The 16,628-nt window shown below is 43.3% G+C and overlaps 1 protein-coding gene across 2 annotated transcripts in view; it reads right to left on the bottom strand.

The window, feature by feature from the left end:
* Positions 1–2,890: 2,890 nt before the first annotated feature.
* MYH10 (myosin, heavy chain 10, non-muscle) overlaps positions 2,891–16,628 on the bottom strand; it is a 100,267-nt gene continuing 86,529 nt past the window's right edge. For both annotated transcript variants that reach the window (XM_010579443.1, XM_010579444.1), the window contains exons 27-40: positions 15,405–15,611; positions 14,217–14,321; positions 12,992–13,144; positions 12,413–12,661; positions 11,643–11,855; positions 10,925–11,137; positions 9,438–9,599; positions 7,852–7,980; positions 6,534–6,622; positions 6,161–6,284; positions 5,845–6,053; positions 4,866–4,974; positions 4,315–4,487; positions 2,891–3,355 (exon numbers count right to left, since the gene is read on the bottom strand). In XM_010579443.1, the coding sequence (XP_010577745.1) occupies positions 3,211–3,355; positions 4,315–4,487; positions 4,866–4,974; positions 5,845–6,053; positions 6,161–6,284; positions 6,534–6,622; positions 7,852–7,980; positions 9,438–9,599; positions 10,925–11,137; positions 11,643–11,855; positions 12,413–12,661; positions 12,992–13,144; positions 14,217–14,321; positions 15,405–15,611 (2,280 nt within the window). In that variant the 3' untranslated portion in view covers positions 2,891–3,210. The remainder of the gene's footprint in view (positions 3,356–4,314; positions 4,488–4,865; positions 4,975–5,844; positions 6,054–6,160; positions 6,285–6,533; positions 6,623–7,851; positions 7,981–9,437; positions 9,600–10,924; positions 11,138–11,642; positions 11,856–12,412; positions 12,662–12,991; positions 13,145–14,216; positions 14,322–15,404; positions 15,612–16,628) is intronic.

The following is a 16,628-nucleotide window of genomic DNA, read 5'->3' as shown; positions in this document are numbered from 1 at the left end:
GTGGAATCAGTGGATTTTGCAGAAACTGTGGCAGTGGCTGTATTTTGTCATATAGTGTTTTCTGCCGTGCCCCAGCAAGGGGCTAGCGGTGCTGCTCTGCGCTGCCACGCAGCTCCTGCTCCCCTTCCCGTCAATTCAATTTGCATGCAGAGGGGAACAGCTGCAGCCTCTGCTCCTGGCACTGACAGTCCTGGTGCCTTGGCCGAGTCCTGGGTTTTAACATGGGATTTGTGGAAGAGCCTGGGGAAGCATTGGAGGCCTCCAGCTGCAGCTGCTGAGGATTTTTGCCTCCTGGGAGTAGCTGAAAGGTGTTTCCTCTGTGCCTGGTGGGCTGGCAAGGGCCCTGGCCACAGCCTGTGCCTGCTCCCAGCTCTGGCCCCTGCAGCACCCTCGGCTTTGCCTGACACAAAGGTCGGTACTGCCTCTCACAGGCCGCAGGGCTCAGCTCCAGCTGCTCCCGAGACACCACAGTGGAGACCTGACCCTGGGGCAGCTGCTGCAGCACCCGCTGCCCACTCACAGCCAGGGCTGTGGGGTCAGTGCTACAGGCTCTCCTCTCCTCCTGCAGAGCAGGCTGGCCCTGACCCATCCACGGACAGACACTTGGCAGCACACTTGGCAGTCCCCCATTGGGAATACACTGGCTCCCAGCTCCCTCAGGGAGGCCATGCACCCCACCTGTGACCAGCTCCCTCCTGGGGAAGCAGGGTCACCCTCATTGCAGTCAGCGCCCCTTAAAGATCCCCAGGTAAGAGTAAGCTGTTCTTGCACAGCACCTGGGCCTTCTGCAAGCTGCAGGGACAGGGCCTGCCCGGATGTGTATAAGCCATGCCGGGGTAGTGAAAAGCCCTTCATCCTCCCCTGCACTCATCCCAGCACGAGCAGCAGCAGCAGCCACAACATTGAAGGAGGCACTTGGGGGAAAGGTGCCAGGAGCTGGTGCCTGGGACCAGCCAGGGTCCCCAGCAGCCCCTCAGTTCTGGGAGGCTTCCAGAGCCCAGGCCAGGCAGCTCCCACCATGCCATCTCCAGCTGCCCTGGGGACAGCAGAGCCCAGGCAGGAGCTTCCAGCTGCCCCACCAGCCACCACTGCCTGCTACACCCCCCCTTTCCCCTCGTCACATTTCTAACCCTGTCATGTGTCTCCCTCCTATCACCTCCCCTCCCTGGGTGCATGTAGGTCCACCCTGGTCCCCATTTTCTGTGCAGAGACAGCAAACTGCCTTCACCCGGCCATGGAGCCAGGCAGGGATCAGCAGTGCCTGCAGCTTTCTGCTAGCCTCACCCTTAGCCAACACTCCCTCCTTACTACCGGAGCTCTGCTGCACAACAGGACACCCCACACAGTTAAATTTCCTGCTCAGAAAAAAAGACCAGAGCCTGTTAAAGGCAGAAACAGACTGCACCTGTGCCACAGTACTGAAGGTCAGCACAAGGTTTCAGAGCTCCCCTTGTCCTCCAGCTCTGCATTGCCATTAGAGTTCAAAGGCTCAGCCCTGACCACACCATTTAGAGTCTATCTGGGTCAAAACAGAAGGGAAAAAACCCCAAGCAAACAAAACAGGAAGAAGGGAAAAGGCAGCTTCCAGTCATATTCTCGTTTATTAAGGTCTATGCCAGCCTCAGGAGATAGCTCTTCCGGTAAGTAAACAGAGCAGGCGGCCACATCTATAATGAATAAATTTATTGTCTTACAAAAATCATTGTCTAGAAATATGGGTATACAAGAAAACAAGATATTTGCAGTCAGATGCCTGGTGGTCAACAGCCAGTTTGATTAAAAATATCCAAACACACACAACAAAACCTTTGCGACAGATGTTAAAGCTTTTAACCAAAAAAGGAAATCCATGTTTTCTGAGCATGTGGCAGAGGAAGTTTCCTAGTTAACACTGATTCATTGTCACTAATATCAATAATACCACTTGGACTAGAGAGGTACATGATATGAAGCACAGTCAAAATTAATACATTAAATCATTGTTATATAGGCAAATTATATATGTAACATTGTCTTAGTACTGTAGTGTCTAAGGCACTTTCTGTAATGTCAGTTTTTCAGCTATTTAAACAAAAAGAATGCTAACTACCCACTGTAATACTGTTCAAAATAAAAAAACAACAACAACAAAAAAAAAAAAAAAAGGATTCACATCCACTGGCATGTTAACTCGTAGGCAGGCAACATCCATCGCTGAACCCCCGTAACCCCAGGCTCCATGAGCCCCACGCTGCACAGTACAGCGGCCCTGCTGCTCTGGGCTGGCAGTGGACCAGCCCCCTCAGTAACACCAGGCTGGCTGCTAAGGTATCACATAAGCCTTGTCTCACAGTGCAGCCGCTTGGTTCCATGTCCTGAAGACTAACTCGGCCATAAATTAATAAATTAATTTTGCCTGTGTTGTATGTTTATTTTCCACTGGTGTTCACATTATACTAGCCTTAATATATATACAGATCTGTTGGGCATGGTAATAGCAGGTCTCTACAAATGCAGAAGTACTGTACAGATGAGGAACGGTGACGCTATTTCAGTTTGCCTGTACTGCATGAACACTAACTGATGAAGCAGGTGCTGAGAACACTTCAAAATGATATTGCAGGTTAAAAATGGACACTACTCATTCATCCCTACATTTCCCTCTAACACTCCCCAAGGCCTTTTCACAGTTCACTCGCTGATTGTGTGCTGATCACAACAATTAGGAGAAAAGAAAGATACAGGTGCAGTTTGGTCTTCAATGATCCAACAGACTCAATACAGCCAAGGGCCGTCTGAGCACAGAAGAAATGGAAGGATGTTGTCTGTACAACAAAGCATGCATAGTCATGACAATGGGTCTGTCCCAACCACCTACCCTCTGGGAATGAAGTTTCTGTATTGATAAAAAAAAGTTTCATCCTTCACATGATGCTTTATAAAATGGCTTTACAATGGAGTATCTGGAAAATAGATGCACTGAACAGAGACAATCCCATTTTGTTTACTATATATAAAAAAGCAGTTGTACCTATATCTGAAGCAGGGTACAGTATGGTGAGGCTGGAGAGCCTTAAGACATAGTTGACCTATGATAAGTAACCTTGTAGCATGCCGACGTTTCGTAAGGCAGATTTACGGCCACAAGGCAGTTCGGTGGTCAGGAAAGTCCTCCTCCTTCGGCCGACTATTGTGTAAAAGGTCTCTGCATGCGAACGGTGTGACAGGGCTCTACTCAGCAGGGGCCGGCTGCGCTTCGTTCACATCGCTGCCTTTGCTCTCCGCATCGTCATCCGAGAGCTCCAGAGACGCCCCTTCAATGTGCAGCTGGCGTCTCCCGGATCGACTCGAGGAGAAGGTGATGGGCCCCCCACGCCTGCAAACAAGAAGCAGACAGCGATTGCCGACAGGTCATACCTCGCTCACAGCCCAAGTCCCGGTGCTGGCAGCTGCCCCTGAAAGACCTCTCTGCTGAACCGCAGGAGAATGTGGCGGTTCACCTCCAGGCCACCCAAGGGCCAAGTTTTACACGCAGTGTCTTGAAACCCTCTCTCTCTGACCAAGGGGTCAACACGCTGTGCTCAAACACTCTGGCATTCCTGCTTAGTTTATACCATCACCTTAATTTTGCAAGTCCCAAGTAACTTAAAATATTGTCTCTGGAGGAGCACCAAGCACAGACCAAGTACTAAACAGAGTGGGTTCTCCAAAAAAACAAACAAACAAACAAAAAACAACCAACAAAAAAAAACAAAAAAAAAAACCCAAAAAACCAAACAGCATCAACTGCTTATTTGTGAAGTACTGCACTGCACCTCTCCTGCCATTCCTATAAGCCAACCAGCTCAGGCACTCTCTAACTCTCGAGATGGTTTTTGTTCTGCAGCAGCCTCACCACTGCTGACTCCCATCTGTACTTGATACAGACCTTGATCTCAAAGACCTGCTCTCAAGGAAAATGCTGAAACACTCCCACCAGGGTGCATAAGGGGAAAAGGGATCAGTACCATCCACTGGAAAAGCATGACTGAGCTGTCTCCTCTGTCACGTTTACCTACAGCTGGATTGAACTGGCAACCCCAGGGAACCTGCCAATGTAAGCTCCAAAGAGTTCAGGCTCAAGAGTTGTCAGGAATTTCCCTGTGGTCTGGCAGCTTCCTTGTTATCATCATCAGGCACAGTCAGCAGGCTCCAGTTCAACCCATTCCCTAACATGAGCAGTTCTGCTTCTGCAGTTCCACAGCTGGATGCTCTCCAAGGATGCACTGTGGAGACAGTCTGTGGGCACACAAGGGCTTAGATAAACCCCTGCCCACTGCTACTGGTGCCACTTACCTTAGCCTGTTTTTCAGGGTGCTGACCTCCCGGCTCAGGCCCTCATTAGCCTCCGTGGCATCATCCAGCTCGCGCTGAAGTTTACGTCGGGAAGCGTTTGCACGAGTGGCTTCCTCTTCAGCCTCCTCCAGCTGGCGTTTGAGCTGCTTCATTCTGGCATTTGCCTTTTCCATCTAAAATACAAAACCAGGTACTCAGGATCAAACTAGACAGCTGCAACCCCATGACTGGGGGTTAGCTAACACCCTGTCCTTCCTGACCACCCTGGCTGGAGATGAACCATCAGCCTCACTGAAGACTCCAGCCTGGACTCCTGGAAACACTACAGAGCTCCTGGGTCCAGGAGACCAGGACACGTAACAGACCATCACACCAGAGCTAACAGGGGATGGTTTTGACTGCTGGGAACTACTCTAGTGATTCAGTCATCAAGATAGATTCCCTTAGATCTTTTCATTAAAATGCTTCTTAACAAGCCCTTTCTACTCAAAGTATGGTTTTATTTGCCTTTTCTGAGAAACAGGCCTCAAAAGCTAAGCCCTTCCACCCACCTGCTCCTTGTACTGGTCTGCATGTCGACGCTCATCCTCCACCTGCATGAAGACTTCTTTCAATTTCTTCTCTGTACGACGGACCAATTTGTTAGCAGCTGCTCTTTCCCTAGAATAATCAAAAGCCATAATTTGTCCCAGTACTTGAAGGCTAGGAATACAAGGTCTGTCCTTTCTGAAGGGCTCTCGCCTCATTGTGTAACTGAGTCCTCTTAACATGCCTGTCACTGTCAACAGAACTGACTTAGTTTTAGTGTGCTAGTGGTTGGCTGGGATGCAGCTTTGAAAGCATGAATTCTTAGCACTGGAGCAATACAAGTGTGGTATGCAGGCTAAGAAGCAGGATAAGAAGGTGCTTCTTCACAATGAGATTGAACAGAGCAGCTTTAAAGCTATTGCTAACCAGTAACACGGTCCTCCTGCAGAATCAAAAGCACAAAAAGAACAGAGATGGTGATAAGACAGTCCACCTTCAGATTCTGGGAGGAATTAGTTTAAAAAAAATATATATATACCTGGAGGACCAAGATGGTAAGGACAGACAGGAAGACCTCTCTGCAGAAAGGCTTCTGCAAAGCACAGGAATCATCTCAACTATCTTAAGCTGTCACACCTAGGCTGTTCAACTTGTTTCCTCTAACCAAAGAGACCAGGTGTCTCAAGGGGATGTTTCATCTTGTCTCAAGAAACTTTGGCAGCACCTTGTGGATCCTGGGACTACCAGTCAACACCTTCACCTGGTTAACTTTAAGAATTCAGCAATTTCAGTTACGGAGCAAATAGATTCTGACACTTTCAACCCCAGTTACTTTACAGCTGTCTTGTTAAAGCATGTCCCCTAAACAGTAGGTTTCCAGATAATAAACCCTAATGCCTGTGCTGTAAGTTCACATCTCAGCCCTGCAAAGACTTAAGGCATGGAAGTTTCAGACATTCAACTGACAGAACAAACACAGGCAAACAGATTTTTTTCACTTACTTGGCTTCCTGCTCAAGCTGTTCTTCTAGCTGCACAATCTTGGCTTCTAGAGTAGAAATTGTTGCCTTGAACTTAGACTTCACAGATCCCTCCAGTTCCTGCAGCTTGGCTTTCAGCTCTTTGTTCTGCCTTTCTAGCTGCTGCCGTGCATTTTCACTCTTCTGGGCAGCACTCCGCTCCCCAGCTAGCTCAGAATTAAGCGTGTCAACCTTCCAGAGGAGAAGAATAGAAGATCATTTGGTGCTATTCAGAGCCTCCACTTAACTGCACACTGAAACACAAATTGCCCCTACAGCATTGTCAACAACAGATTCACCTGCAGCGTGGTCTTTCGGAACCGCTCATTGAGAAGCTCCATGTTGCTCTGCTCTTCCTCAAGCTCTTCCTCCAACTGTGCAATACGAGCTTCCAGCCGGCGCTTCTCATCCAGCAGTGCTGACCTAGAAAGGAAGTATTTGGGTCAAGACATGTTCAGATCTGATACAAAGCTACTGGCTAGTTTGCTTCTGATACTTTAGGCATTGCAAATTGTCATGAGAAGCTACTGTGTCAGCAATTCTCTTCATAACAACAAGGAATTTTTATCATGAAGACAGGTCAATACAGAATTTGCAAGCAGACTACCAAGAACTACAGCTGCTGGTGCCTGAAGTTCTTCAGATGCATAATTAACACATTTGATGACTCACTTTCCTGAAGCACTGTTTGCAATCTCATCAGCCAACTCATCCCTTTCTTGCTCAGCATGACGACGGGCTCTTTCAGACGCAGCAAACTCCTGTGAAGGTTTAGGAAAAGATTCATTACAGCATTAGGAATCTCAAGACTTCTGCAAACAATTTAGCCTTCTAATAACTTCTGGGAGGTGCTGTGAAGTGTGATACCCCTGAGGTCTTTTAACAGATAAGCAGAAGCAACAGCTGTAGAAGCTAGCAGGACACATCATCTTGATATTTCCCCCCCTTAACTGCCATATGACTACAATGGATTTACTTCTCCCTGTCCCTGAACTGTTCCTTGCACAAAGTTAAGGAAAAAAAACAACTGTGAACATCGGTAACATTCAAGCCCTAAACCATTCTGTCACATGCTTTAATAAATGCATTCATTGTAAAGTGCGCACTAAATTAAGCAAATTGTTTAGGTTGTTACAGAGTACATAGCATGAATGCAAGCAAAGTATAGAAATCAAGAGCTTTAGCACAATAGTATAAACAGCACTGAATCTCATGTTATAAAACTGTATTAAGTGGCAGAAACACCCAAGCATTTGCTAAGGACAATTCAATGCACTGCAAGTGCAAGACTGACAAGTTTGAAGTCCACAAAAGAATGACATGGGAAACCTCTAGTCAGTCATAGGCTATCTGTAAAGACTCAAACAGTAAGTGTAGTGAAATGTGAGCGATTGCTTCAAACTTTGGTCTGCAGGTGATACAGGAAAAAAAAAAGGCAGTCTCTCACACGAGGCAATTCTGATGTTTGACCTTGTGGCAGACCAAGGAGATAATGGGAGAGAAGTGATACGTAGCAATACTTGGAGCTCTTGCATAAATTGCCAACAATGAAGGAACACATGCCCATAAGAGAAAGGGATGAGGACCTAAGAGGGCAGAGTGATAAACATCCACAGACTTAAATGGTCCACTGAGGTACTGGAAAGCGTGTTAGGTTTTCATCTATTTCAAATAATCAATTTCAGTACTGACACTGTGCACTGCACCTTTCAGAGACTCTCAAACCATCTTGGAAATTTTAGTGAGGCCTCAAATCCGTTTGAGCAGTAGCAAAGCTTTCTCGCTACTCAGGCAGAGAAATGCAGTCTAGACTACTAGACTGATTCCTGCAAAGCTGTAGGAAGTTCACTAATGACCTGGGGCAGTGAGGAACAAGTTCTCCTGGCTCCCATTTCTCTCTTCAACTCACTAGATTGCTTTTTAATTTTTTACTCTCTGATCTTTGCCTTACTCTAGTAAGAAAAACAAATTTCTTGGATTTCAGTCTCACCTCTTGGAGCTGGAGTATTTCTGCTTCGAGACCTTTGAGCTTCTTTTCACTCTCTTTGGACTGTGCAAAGATCTCATCCCTGGATGCACGGGCTTCTTCCAGCTCCCGCTGGTAGTCTTTCATTTGAGCCTGCAGTTGGAAAGCAGGGGAAAGAAAAAGCCATGCTGCGTTAGGACAATCACAATATTTATTAGCAGCTCTGAAGCATTTTGGCCCTTTAGAGGTAAGACCTTCCTCCCAAAGTTGCTTTGTTCCACTTAAATGCATTTTTAGTTCTGATTTTCATAGTAAAACCTCATTTTCTCATCTTTCCATCACTCAATTCCTTGTCAGAAACATCACATTATAAGCCTTCACCCTCATTTATGTGGTATATTTCTTGTAAGAAAAAACTCTAATAGAGCTGCTCAATTACATTTGTCATGAAACTTATGAAGAAGTAAAGCTCTTGGAATGACTTGTGAAAAATTCACTTGAATTGACTAAAAAACCCCAAACTTATGATAAGCATGCAAGGTAGGAAACTATTCTCTTTGCAGAAGTAACACAATGCACCATTTTGCACACCTAGAAGCACATACTTACACTTCCCTTAAGAAACACTGTTAACACAGACTGAGATCTTAATCTGCACAAGTTTGTCTTGAGATGCTAAAAGAGTAAGAAAGTTGGGGAAACTGCATTTAAGTTCTGCATCTTTAGAATACCACCAGTCATGAGACCACTTATTTCAGGTGCTTGTATGAAAGTGTACAGAGATCATGTATGACCTCTCTAGCTGTCCTGTCCGCTTGGACTAGAGAAGCGGGGTGCCGCTAGGTACCAGCATTACTTGTTTTAACCTATGCTCCCTCTTCATCCAGGGCTCAGTTCCAGAATTGCCCTCATTCTATTGAGGTAGGATTTGAATTAGGATTGCCAAAGAATAAAGGGGAGAAGGCAGAAAGGCAATTTAATTTGCTGTATGGTTTACATAGTCTTGCCATGGCCTCATAATCCTGCAGCTTTGGGCCATGACACTGAAAATTTTTGGCAAAACTGAACTCTACCAATTGTTGAATATTTTTCTGCAAACGGGAAATAAATCCTTGACACAAGGACTGTTTTTTTCTTGCCAAACTAAAAAGAATGGGCATCTTGGACCTTTTTACCAGCAACTAAAATTTACTCCTCCTTTTTTCTCTGGAACATTTTTAGCTGAAAATGCCTTAAGAAGTTCAACAAGGTGAGGAAGCAGCAGTCAGCAAGAGCTGAGCTCAAATCAGTAAATTCAAAAACACAAACCACCATAAATGCAGCCTAGAAAGCAATACTCAGTAACTCTTCATGCAAAGTGTTGAAATAAAGAAAAAGATGATGACTGAATAGAAGTACGTGGGGGATAATCTTAACTCCTTACCAACAAAAGGATGAGAGGACTTTTGGGCAGGTGATAAGTTCAGGCCAGATACTCTATGACATGTGTCAGCATAGTCGAGTCTGATACTCCTTTTGCCTTCAAGCTACAAATGTATTTAATGAAAACCAACACCCTTGACAGACTGTCACCAGGAGAGAAAGCAGCTCAGTTGATTAGCTCTGCCTACCTGGAGCTTACGTAGCTGTTTGATTGCTTCATCTCGAGCCTTGTTTGCAGCTTCTATCTGACCTTCCAGGTCTTTCAGATCCATCTCCATTTTCTTCTTGGCTGCCACAGCAAGAGCCCTTTGTTTGCGCTCGTCTTCCAGTTCTGCCTCCAGCTCTCGCACCTGTGAAATCAAGGCATTTAACAGGCTCAGTTCCAGGAATGGAGCAAACAGAATCCTAACAAAATGGTCGGTGACTTCACAAGGCCTTCACAGAGCAGAATTAACATTACTCAACTGGAAAAGACTACAGAATGCAAGCTGCAGGGGAAGACACTGCAGATGGCAAAAACAAATCCACAAATTGGAAGCAAAGATCTCTGAACTGACAAAAAGGAAAACAAAGACAGTAGCTCAGCATCTGAAGCATTTCCATTTCATCTGTTCAGCTACTTAGTGATCAGCTTCTTGCCCAGCACATCTATCCATATTTAATTATCACTTTAAGGCAGATGACACTAATTCTGACTGAACCACTAAGAGGAAAGTAAGAAGCAGAATCACCTCATTTTCTCAAGGAAAAAAAAAAGAAATCATTCTCTTTGAAACAGCTGTGCTACTAGCATTTATACACCAACAACTTTTTCTTTTTAAAACAAAACAGAAAAGTAACTAAGCAGTAAGCCAACACAAACTAAGCCAAACTTATGCAAAAATAAAACCGAGCCAGAAATGCCACAGGTTAGCAACATTAAAGAATATATTTTGTTTTGAAGCAAGCCTCCCTCCTCATGCTAGGTCAAAAGTTCTTGTCCAGTGCAAGATAATAGCAAATTTGCATTGCAATGAACTTCAAAAGCCCTCCAGGCCATGCTTATTTCTAAGAGATCTTCCATATTGCTGATTCTCAGTAATTGTACATTTTTGTTTTCTTGTGATAAATCTTGAAATACTGGGTGTTTTTTCCTCAAAGTTTAATGTTAATTTAGAACCATCTTCTCACAAGCATGAGATTTTAAAGGCATTTCTTAAGGCTCTTCTGATCTGCTTTATGTTTCTGGAATTCTCAAGTCTGGCAAATCTGGAATCTTTGCCACAATTTTCATTTAGGAAACTGTTTACTTAATTACAGTCTTTCAGTCTATCTCAGCATCCATGGATTAGTTCCTGTACATCACATAGGATGGGCTTGAAAGTCCAAATAATGTACCCCTGTCCTTGAAATACACCCACGCAGCACTAGCCAAACCTCTGCTTGCACATTGAGTGTTTTTGGAGGACCATCAGTAGCAGACTAACACTAACAGTTGACAGTGGCCAGTCCTCAACAAGACGTATTCTACTGTCTGTTACAAACAGTAACAAAGATCAGTGCTTGGGATTTCTACAGGATGGGAACTTTAAGCAAAGAGTTTTATTTTTCTGGTAGCAAGTTATCACTGAAGCCACAGAGCTTTGGCAAGTTCCTCACGGCCTTTTCACTATGAAGTACAGTAAAATAGACATACTTGTTTAACCAGCATCCTCTTTTTCTCTTCATTCTGTTCATCTCTGGCTTGCAGATCTCTCTCAAACTGGGCTTTCATAGCTTGCATGTTCACCTCCAAACGAAGCTTAGCATCTTCTGTGGCCTGCAGTTCATCTTCCAGTTCCTCAAGCTGAGTCCTCATCTCTTCAACCTGTTGCTCTAAAGTTCTCTTTGACTTCTCCAGTTCATGGACCTAAGCCACAAACATTAATCAGACCCTCTCCTTCAGGTATCTCAACATCAACAGTTATTAACAGCAAAATAAGACATTACATGAACTCAGTACACTACATTTTGTGATGCTCTGAATTGGACAATGAATCACAACAGGCACAGCAGCATCTTTAACTCTGTATTAGAGAACCCAACAGACATCTATGCAGATGATTTATGAGATGAGCTGTGTAATGACACAGAGAAAAAGAAGTGGTAGTGAGATAAGCTCTTAAATCTAGCACAGGTGCCATTAGTCATTTGGCCAGCAACTTCTGCTCTCCATGTCTTCACAACTTTTGAAGAGGCCTGATGTTAATAAAGACATCCCTTTATTCTGAGCATAAATTCCTCCAGAATTCTGGGTTATAAATCAGCTTCAAAAAGTTCTATTTTTGTGTTAAATATACTTCTCCTGCCAGGTAGTTTTCCTGTGTTATTCCCTATGTAGTATATAACAAAACACGGTGTGGAAACGTACTTACATTTTTGCCCACATCATCTTTAGAACTCATTAAGTCTTCCATATCTGCACGCAACTGTTTGTTCTGTCTTTCAAATTCTTCCTTAGCTTCCAGGGCTTCTTCCAAAGCCCGAGCTAGAGACAGTGCTTTGGTTTCCTTCTCCCTTGCTTCTGCTTCAGCACGATCTCTTTCCTCTGCATATCTGGCAGAAATGTTCTTTTCTTCTGCCAGCATCTGAACATAAGAAATAATTAATCCATCTCATAAGTTCTATAATCAGGTCCTCTCTGCCTCAGGTGTTTTAGTCAATGAAGTGGTTAATGCTCTAAGTTTAACTGGCCTTCAGAAGCTGTCTAGTCTTTCAGTCTTGATCAAAGTGCTAGTAAGAAAACAGCTACAGCTACTCTGGGATGAGATGAGGAAAGCAAGCTACTAATCAAGATTAAATAAGTTTTATATTATTTTCATCTTTCAGTCTTCACATCCTTTCTTAGTCTATCTTGAGGGATTACAGTAATAGTCTTAAGTTTTTGTTCCAATATAATTTCCTTTTTGTATATAAAGAGCTTATTACTTGATCTAACAAGACTCAAAGCTGGCATTTAGCTGACTGAAATTTTAAGTGACAAGTTACTCTTAACAAAAGCCAAGCTGCTCACAAAGATTTATCAATAACCACAGTACCCTACTCAGACCCTTCTTTATACAAGGCTCATTTATGCAGTAACAATATAAACAAGATGCCATTTAAAAATCATAGAAAGCAGCAAGATGACAGGAAACTAGACTACCTGATCAAACTTCTTCTGCTTTTTCTCCAAGTTAGAAACAATCTGGCGCTGATGATCTAGATCTACCATCAAGTCATCCAGCTCTTGCTGCAGGCGATTCTTTGTCTTCTCCAGTTTGTCATAAGCCATTGCCTTCTCCTCTAGGCGTTGGCTTAAGGACTCCATGTCCTTCAATAATTTCTTCTTATTTTCCTCCAAGCCTTCAATGGTTCCCAAGTCATCATCTACCTTTTTCTTAGCATCAGCCAACTGAAATTTAATAAAAGAAAATAATGTTCCTTAGTGCATCACGAGAAGGAAAGAAAGGCATCAGGTCCAAAACAGCAAACCAGAAAGAGATGTTATTGCTAGCTAAAGTAACAAAAATTGTGAGCTAGCAGGATACTAAGCAGGGGAAAGTCCTGCGCATTGCAGCTAGTCGTCATTGCAATGAAGAAACACCACTGGAAATTTTATTCCAAAATCAGGTCTAGCACAAGTGCAAATTACATGACATTTTTCTGAGAGGCTCGGGACACCAATTCATCTCACCTGGAGTGTGTAGGCCTTACAGAACTCCTGCCATGTACAGCAACTTACCTGTGACTGCAAGGCAAGCATCTGTTTCTCCAAGTTCTTTCTGGCCTCCTCTTCCTCTTCCTGCTGCTCTTGCAGGTTGTTCTTCTCCTCTTCCAGCTGCCTAATCCTACTGCTCAGGTTGAGTTTCTGGCGGGTTTCTTCCTGAAGCAGCTCCTGTTACATAAACAGAGATATTCAAAGTTCAGTTCGGTTCATAATGTGTTAACTGTGGCCTTGGGCTACCGCCATCCACTACCCTATATGGAGTTTCAGGTTTGATTATTTTTCTCACAGCACTTTTGCACAAGGACATGCTTATGAAGACATCTGTAATTTGGGTTTTCAAAAACTGGTCATTCATTTTGGGCACACTTAAACCTCTATAAAGCATATTTCTGATCAGGGAATCCATGCCACTGTCTGTTCTAGAAGTTAATGGATGGCACTTTTCTGTCTTTAGAGGGACGAGCACAGAAGTCAGCTTCAAAATTTGTATTTCTTCTTTCAGACGAGCATATAGCGTACCTATTTTAAACCACCTGGGAACAATATATAGCAGCAAATCCTGCAATGGCAGCATGCTTCCAAGTTTTGCTGCACTGCTTAAATAGAAAGGTCAGTTTAAAGATAGCTGTAATTTGGCAGTGGAAACTTCTGTCATAATGGAAACTAATGAAAGGTGTAACCACCATCACCTCTCCCCCATTCTTTTCCTCACAGACCTCTCTAATTATGATTAACATTATTCAAGTAGTCACCATTAGCATTTTATACAGGGGAAAAAAAGAGTACATTTAAGTGATGAATACATGCATAAAGCTGCATTATTTAACTCAAAACCAAACACCATCAGTTTGAACTTAAGCTGTAAGAACTTAAGCTGTCAGTAAAAGACAGGGTATTGTCCCTTGTGCCTTTATATAACCCAAGGATCTTATTTACATTAACATTCTACCTGGAAAGGTTTTATTGACTTAATTCTTATCTCCCACAGAGACTAAGATATAAAAGAGAAACTGAAAGGCTATAATCTAGCAAGTAGTGAATCTTAGATAATGAAAAATTGGCTCAACAGGTAGCTGAGCAATCATTATATATCACATTTCACTAGGCTTCAACAGGAAATACAGCTTCTACCCAAGGGACTTTCCAAACCGTGAATGAAAATGTATTTTCTGTTATGCAGTTAGCATTTCAATGAGGAACAAAGTTTCAGTGCAAAGTTCAAGCTTCACCGCGCACACACCTGTGTATCCTGAAGCTGAGATTCCAAACTAGCCGCATCCTTGGCAAACTTAATGCCTTTCTTCTCTGCTTCCTCCAGGAGACTTGAGACATTATCCAACTCATTCTGCAAAGCAAGCAGTCTAAAGGTAACAGCATGCAGCTGATTCACGGCAAAGCCTACATCCCACTGGGAGCTGGAACTGCAGAACACAAAACCTCAACAAATTCCAGGTATGGCAAGACAACAATACATCCCAGCAGAGAGATACAACAAGCTAAAAACACTGAAGTTCGGCTAGAAACTTCAAGTTGGATGTCAGTCTGGACCTTAAGTGGTAGAACATAACAATAGTTAAGCATGCTATTTAGCAGAGCACATCATTCCAATATCTGCATTCATATATAAATACTATTTTTAATTATAGGACTATATATTTTATGGGAGCAATAATTCAGGGATTATCAGGGTGGCAGCTGGGTTTAAAGCATCACTGCAAGAGAAAAGGTTACTGCCAGGTGCCAGCTCTTGCTATTTTAGGCTATGTTACTTTTATACACAGTGAGAGACTACCCAAAAGCTTTCTCCAAAAAGAACTGGGCCATTCCCTTTTTTAAGTACTTTAGCTCAATTTACCTAAAGTACTCGTTGCTGTGGTTTAAAAGTCAGCCCTGATTTCATTTTGCCTATTTTCTCCATTTCCCAGAAAAATGGGCCTTTACTTGCAATCCCTATCTGCCAAGCTCCCAACTTGGAAGCACAAAAGGAAACCTGTGGCCACCATCAATCAGTACATTTTTGCTCACACATGAATGAGCTCAGCCCTATCTACTCAATTCCATATCCAAGCCAAAAACCTACAGGCCACCTGTCAGCAGCTTGACTATGCAGAGCCTCCTACAGGATTTGGTCTCCAGGATGGGAAGTCACATTCTTAAAAGCCACTATAATTCTCACATAACCCAAAAAGTTCCGGATTAATGTCATGGCTATCCAGCTATCTCCACCTGAGGCATGTCACCACTTTAAGGCCCCTCAAGTATGTGAAAGTGAGTGACTGAGGTCACCTCCCATGTCAACTACAGGCTCAGTTCCTGTGGACCTAGCTGCATCTTTGAAAGTTGTTTCTCTTAGCCATTTCTGTATAGGGTTAAGACTTTTAGTTTCTTGCCTATTTTTCAGCAGTTTAGGACTTCCATACAGCCTTACCTGCAGCTTGTTAGCTTTCTCCGCCAGCTCCACCCTCAGTCTTTCGCCTTCTGTGACCTTAGCAGTTAGCTCTTGTACCTGAGCATCAAGCTTCTTCCTCTTATGTTCAGACTCTGCCTTGACCTGCTGCAGTACCTTCACTTCACAGGCTAACTCCTTGTTGTCAGACTCTAGGCCTTGCTTGTTTTTTTCAAGATTTGCTTTGAACTAGGAAAGACAAAAGGAAAGATATTCAGCACTTTGTTACATACAAATAAAGTTTTCTGCTAAAAAAATATTCAGTCCAGCAAATCAGGTTTACAAGTTCAAAGATAAAACAAGTGCTCAGCAAGTTGTAAGTTGGGAGTGCTTAAAATGCTGCCATGTAACATTCTGTGTATGTAAGCCAACGACTAAGTTAATGCAGGTTATTCCACTCTCAGATATCACAGGCAGCAGTGATGACCAGAAGATACTTCTATGAATTCAAAAAGATCTGGGACGTCAGTGCTCTAAAATGACTGTTTGAGTAGCACTGTAAGTAGGAAGGAATGTGCCCATTAACAGATCAGCATGGCTCATCTCACAGAAATAAAAGGAAAGATATCAACTAAAGCTGCCCTGATTTTAGTAGGCATAGCAGCTTGGAAGTGCATAACAAAGCACTTTTCACCACTGCACTGACATTTGTCAAAAACCTTTTTTAAAAAAGTAATAATTGGCATAAGGGATGTTTAAATACCATTCTTACTATATCACCAGAACTGACATCATCTTATCACAAGACCTTTGTTTAAGATTGCAGGGTATTTTTTCCATCTTTTCATGCTCTTATTGAGAATATTTAATGAATAAAGAGCAGAAGACATGCATAAGATCTTCAGGTGACTAAACTACGATTTCCACCAGCTTTAACTACTATGTTTCTCACTTAGTTTAAAATACTAAGGAAGCTTGCGAAGCATTCCCTACATAAAAATATTACGACAGTATATGAACTGTCCACACATACATTTGTGAATTACCAAAACTATAATTTCACAAACTAAAGAATTTTTTTTTTTTTTTGGCAGTGTTGGAATAATTCTGCTTTTGAACAAGACACAAGCTACATTAGTAGGAACCATGCTACCCAGGTGTGCCTCCTCCTGCCTGCTCTGGTGGTGGTTACCAGAGAACACAATACAGCTGTGCAAACTAGCAAGATACTCCACAGATATCTAGCACTGGAAGTCACAGTACAAG

Source organism: Haliaeetus leucocephalus, unplaced genomic scaffold, assembly GCF_000737465.1.
Source record: "Haliaeetus leucocephalus isolate CR32 unplaced genomic scaffold, Haliaeetus_leucocephalus-4.0 Scaffold657, whole genome shotgun sequence".
Taxonomy (NCBI): Eukaryota; Metazoa; Chordata; class Aves; order Accipitriformes; family Accipitridae; genus Haliaeetus; species Haliaeetus leucocephalus.
Note: the sequence above shows the minus strand (reverse complement) of the source record. Positions and strands in the feature narration are given on the sequence as shown.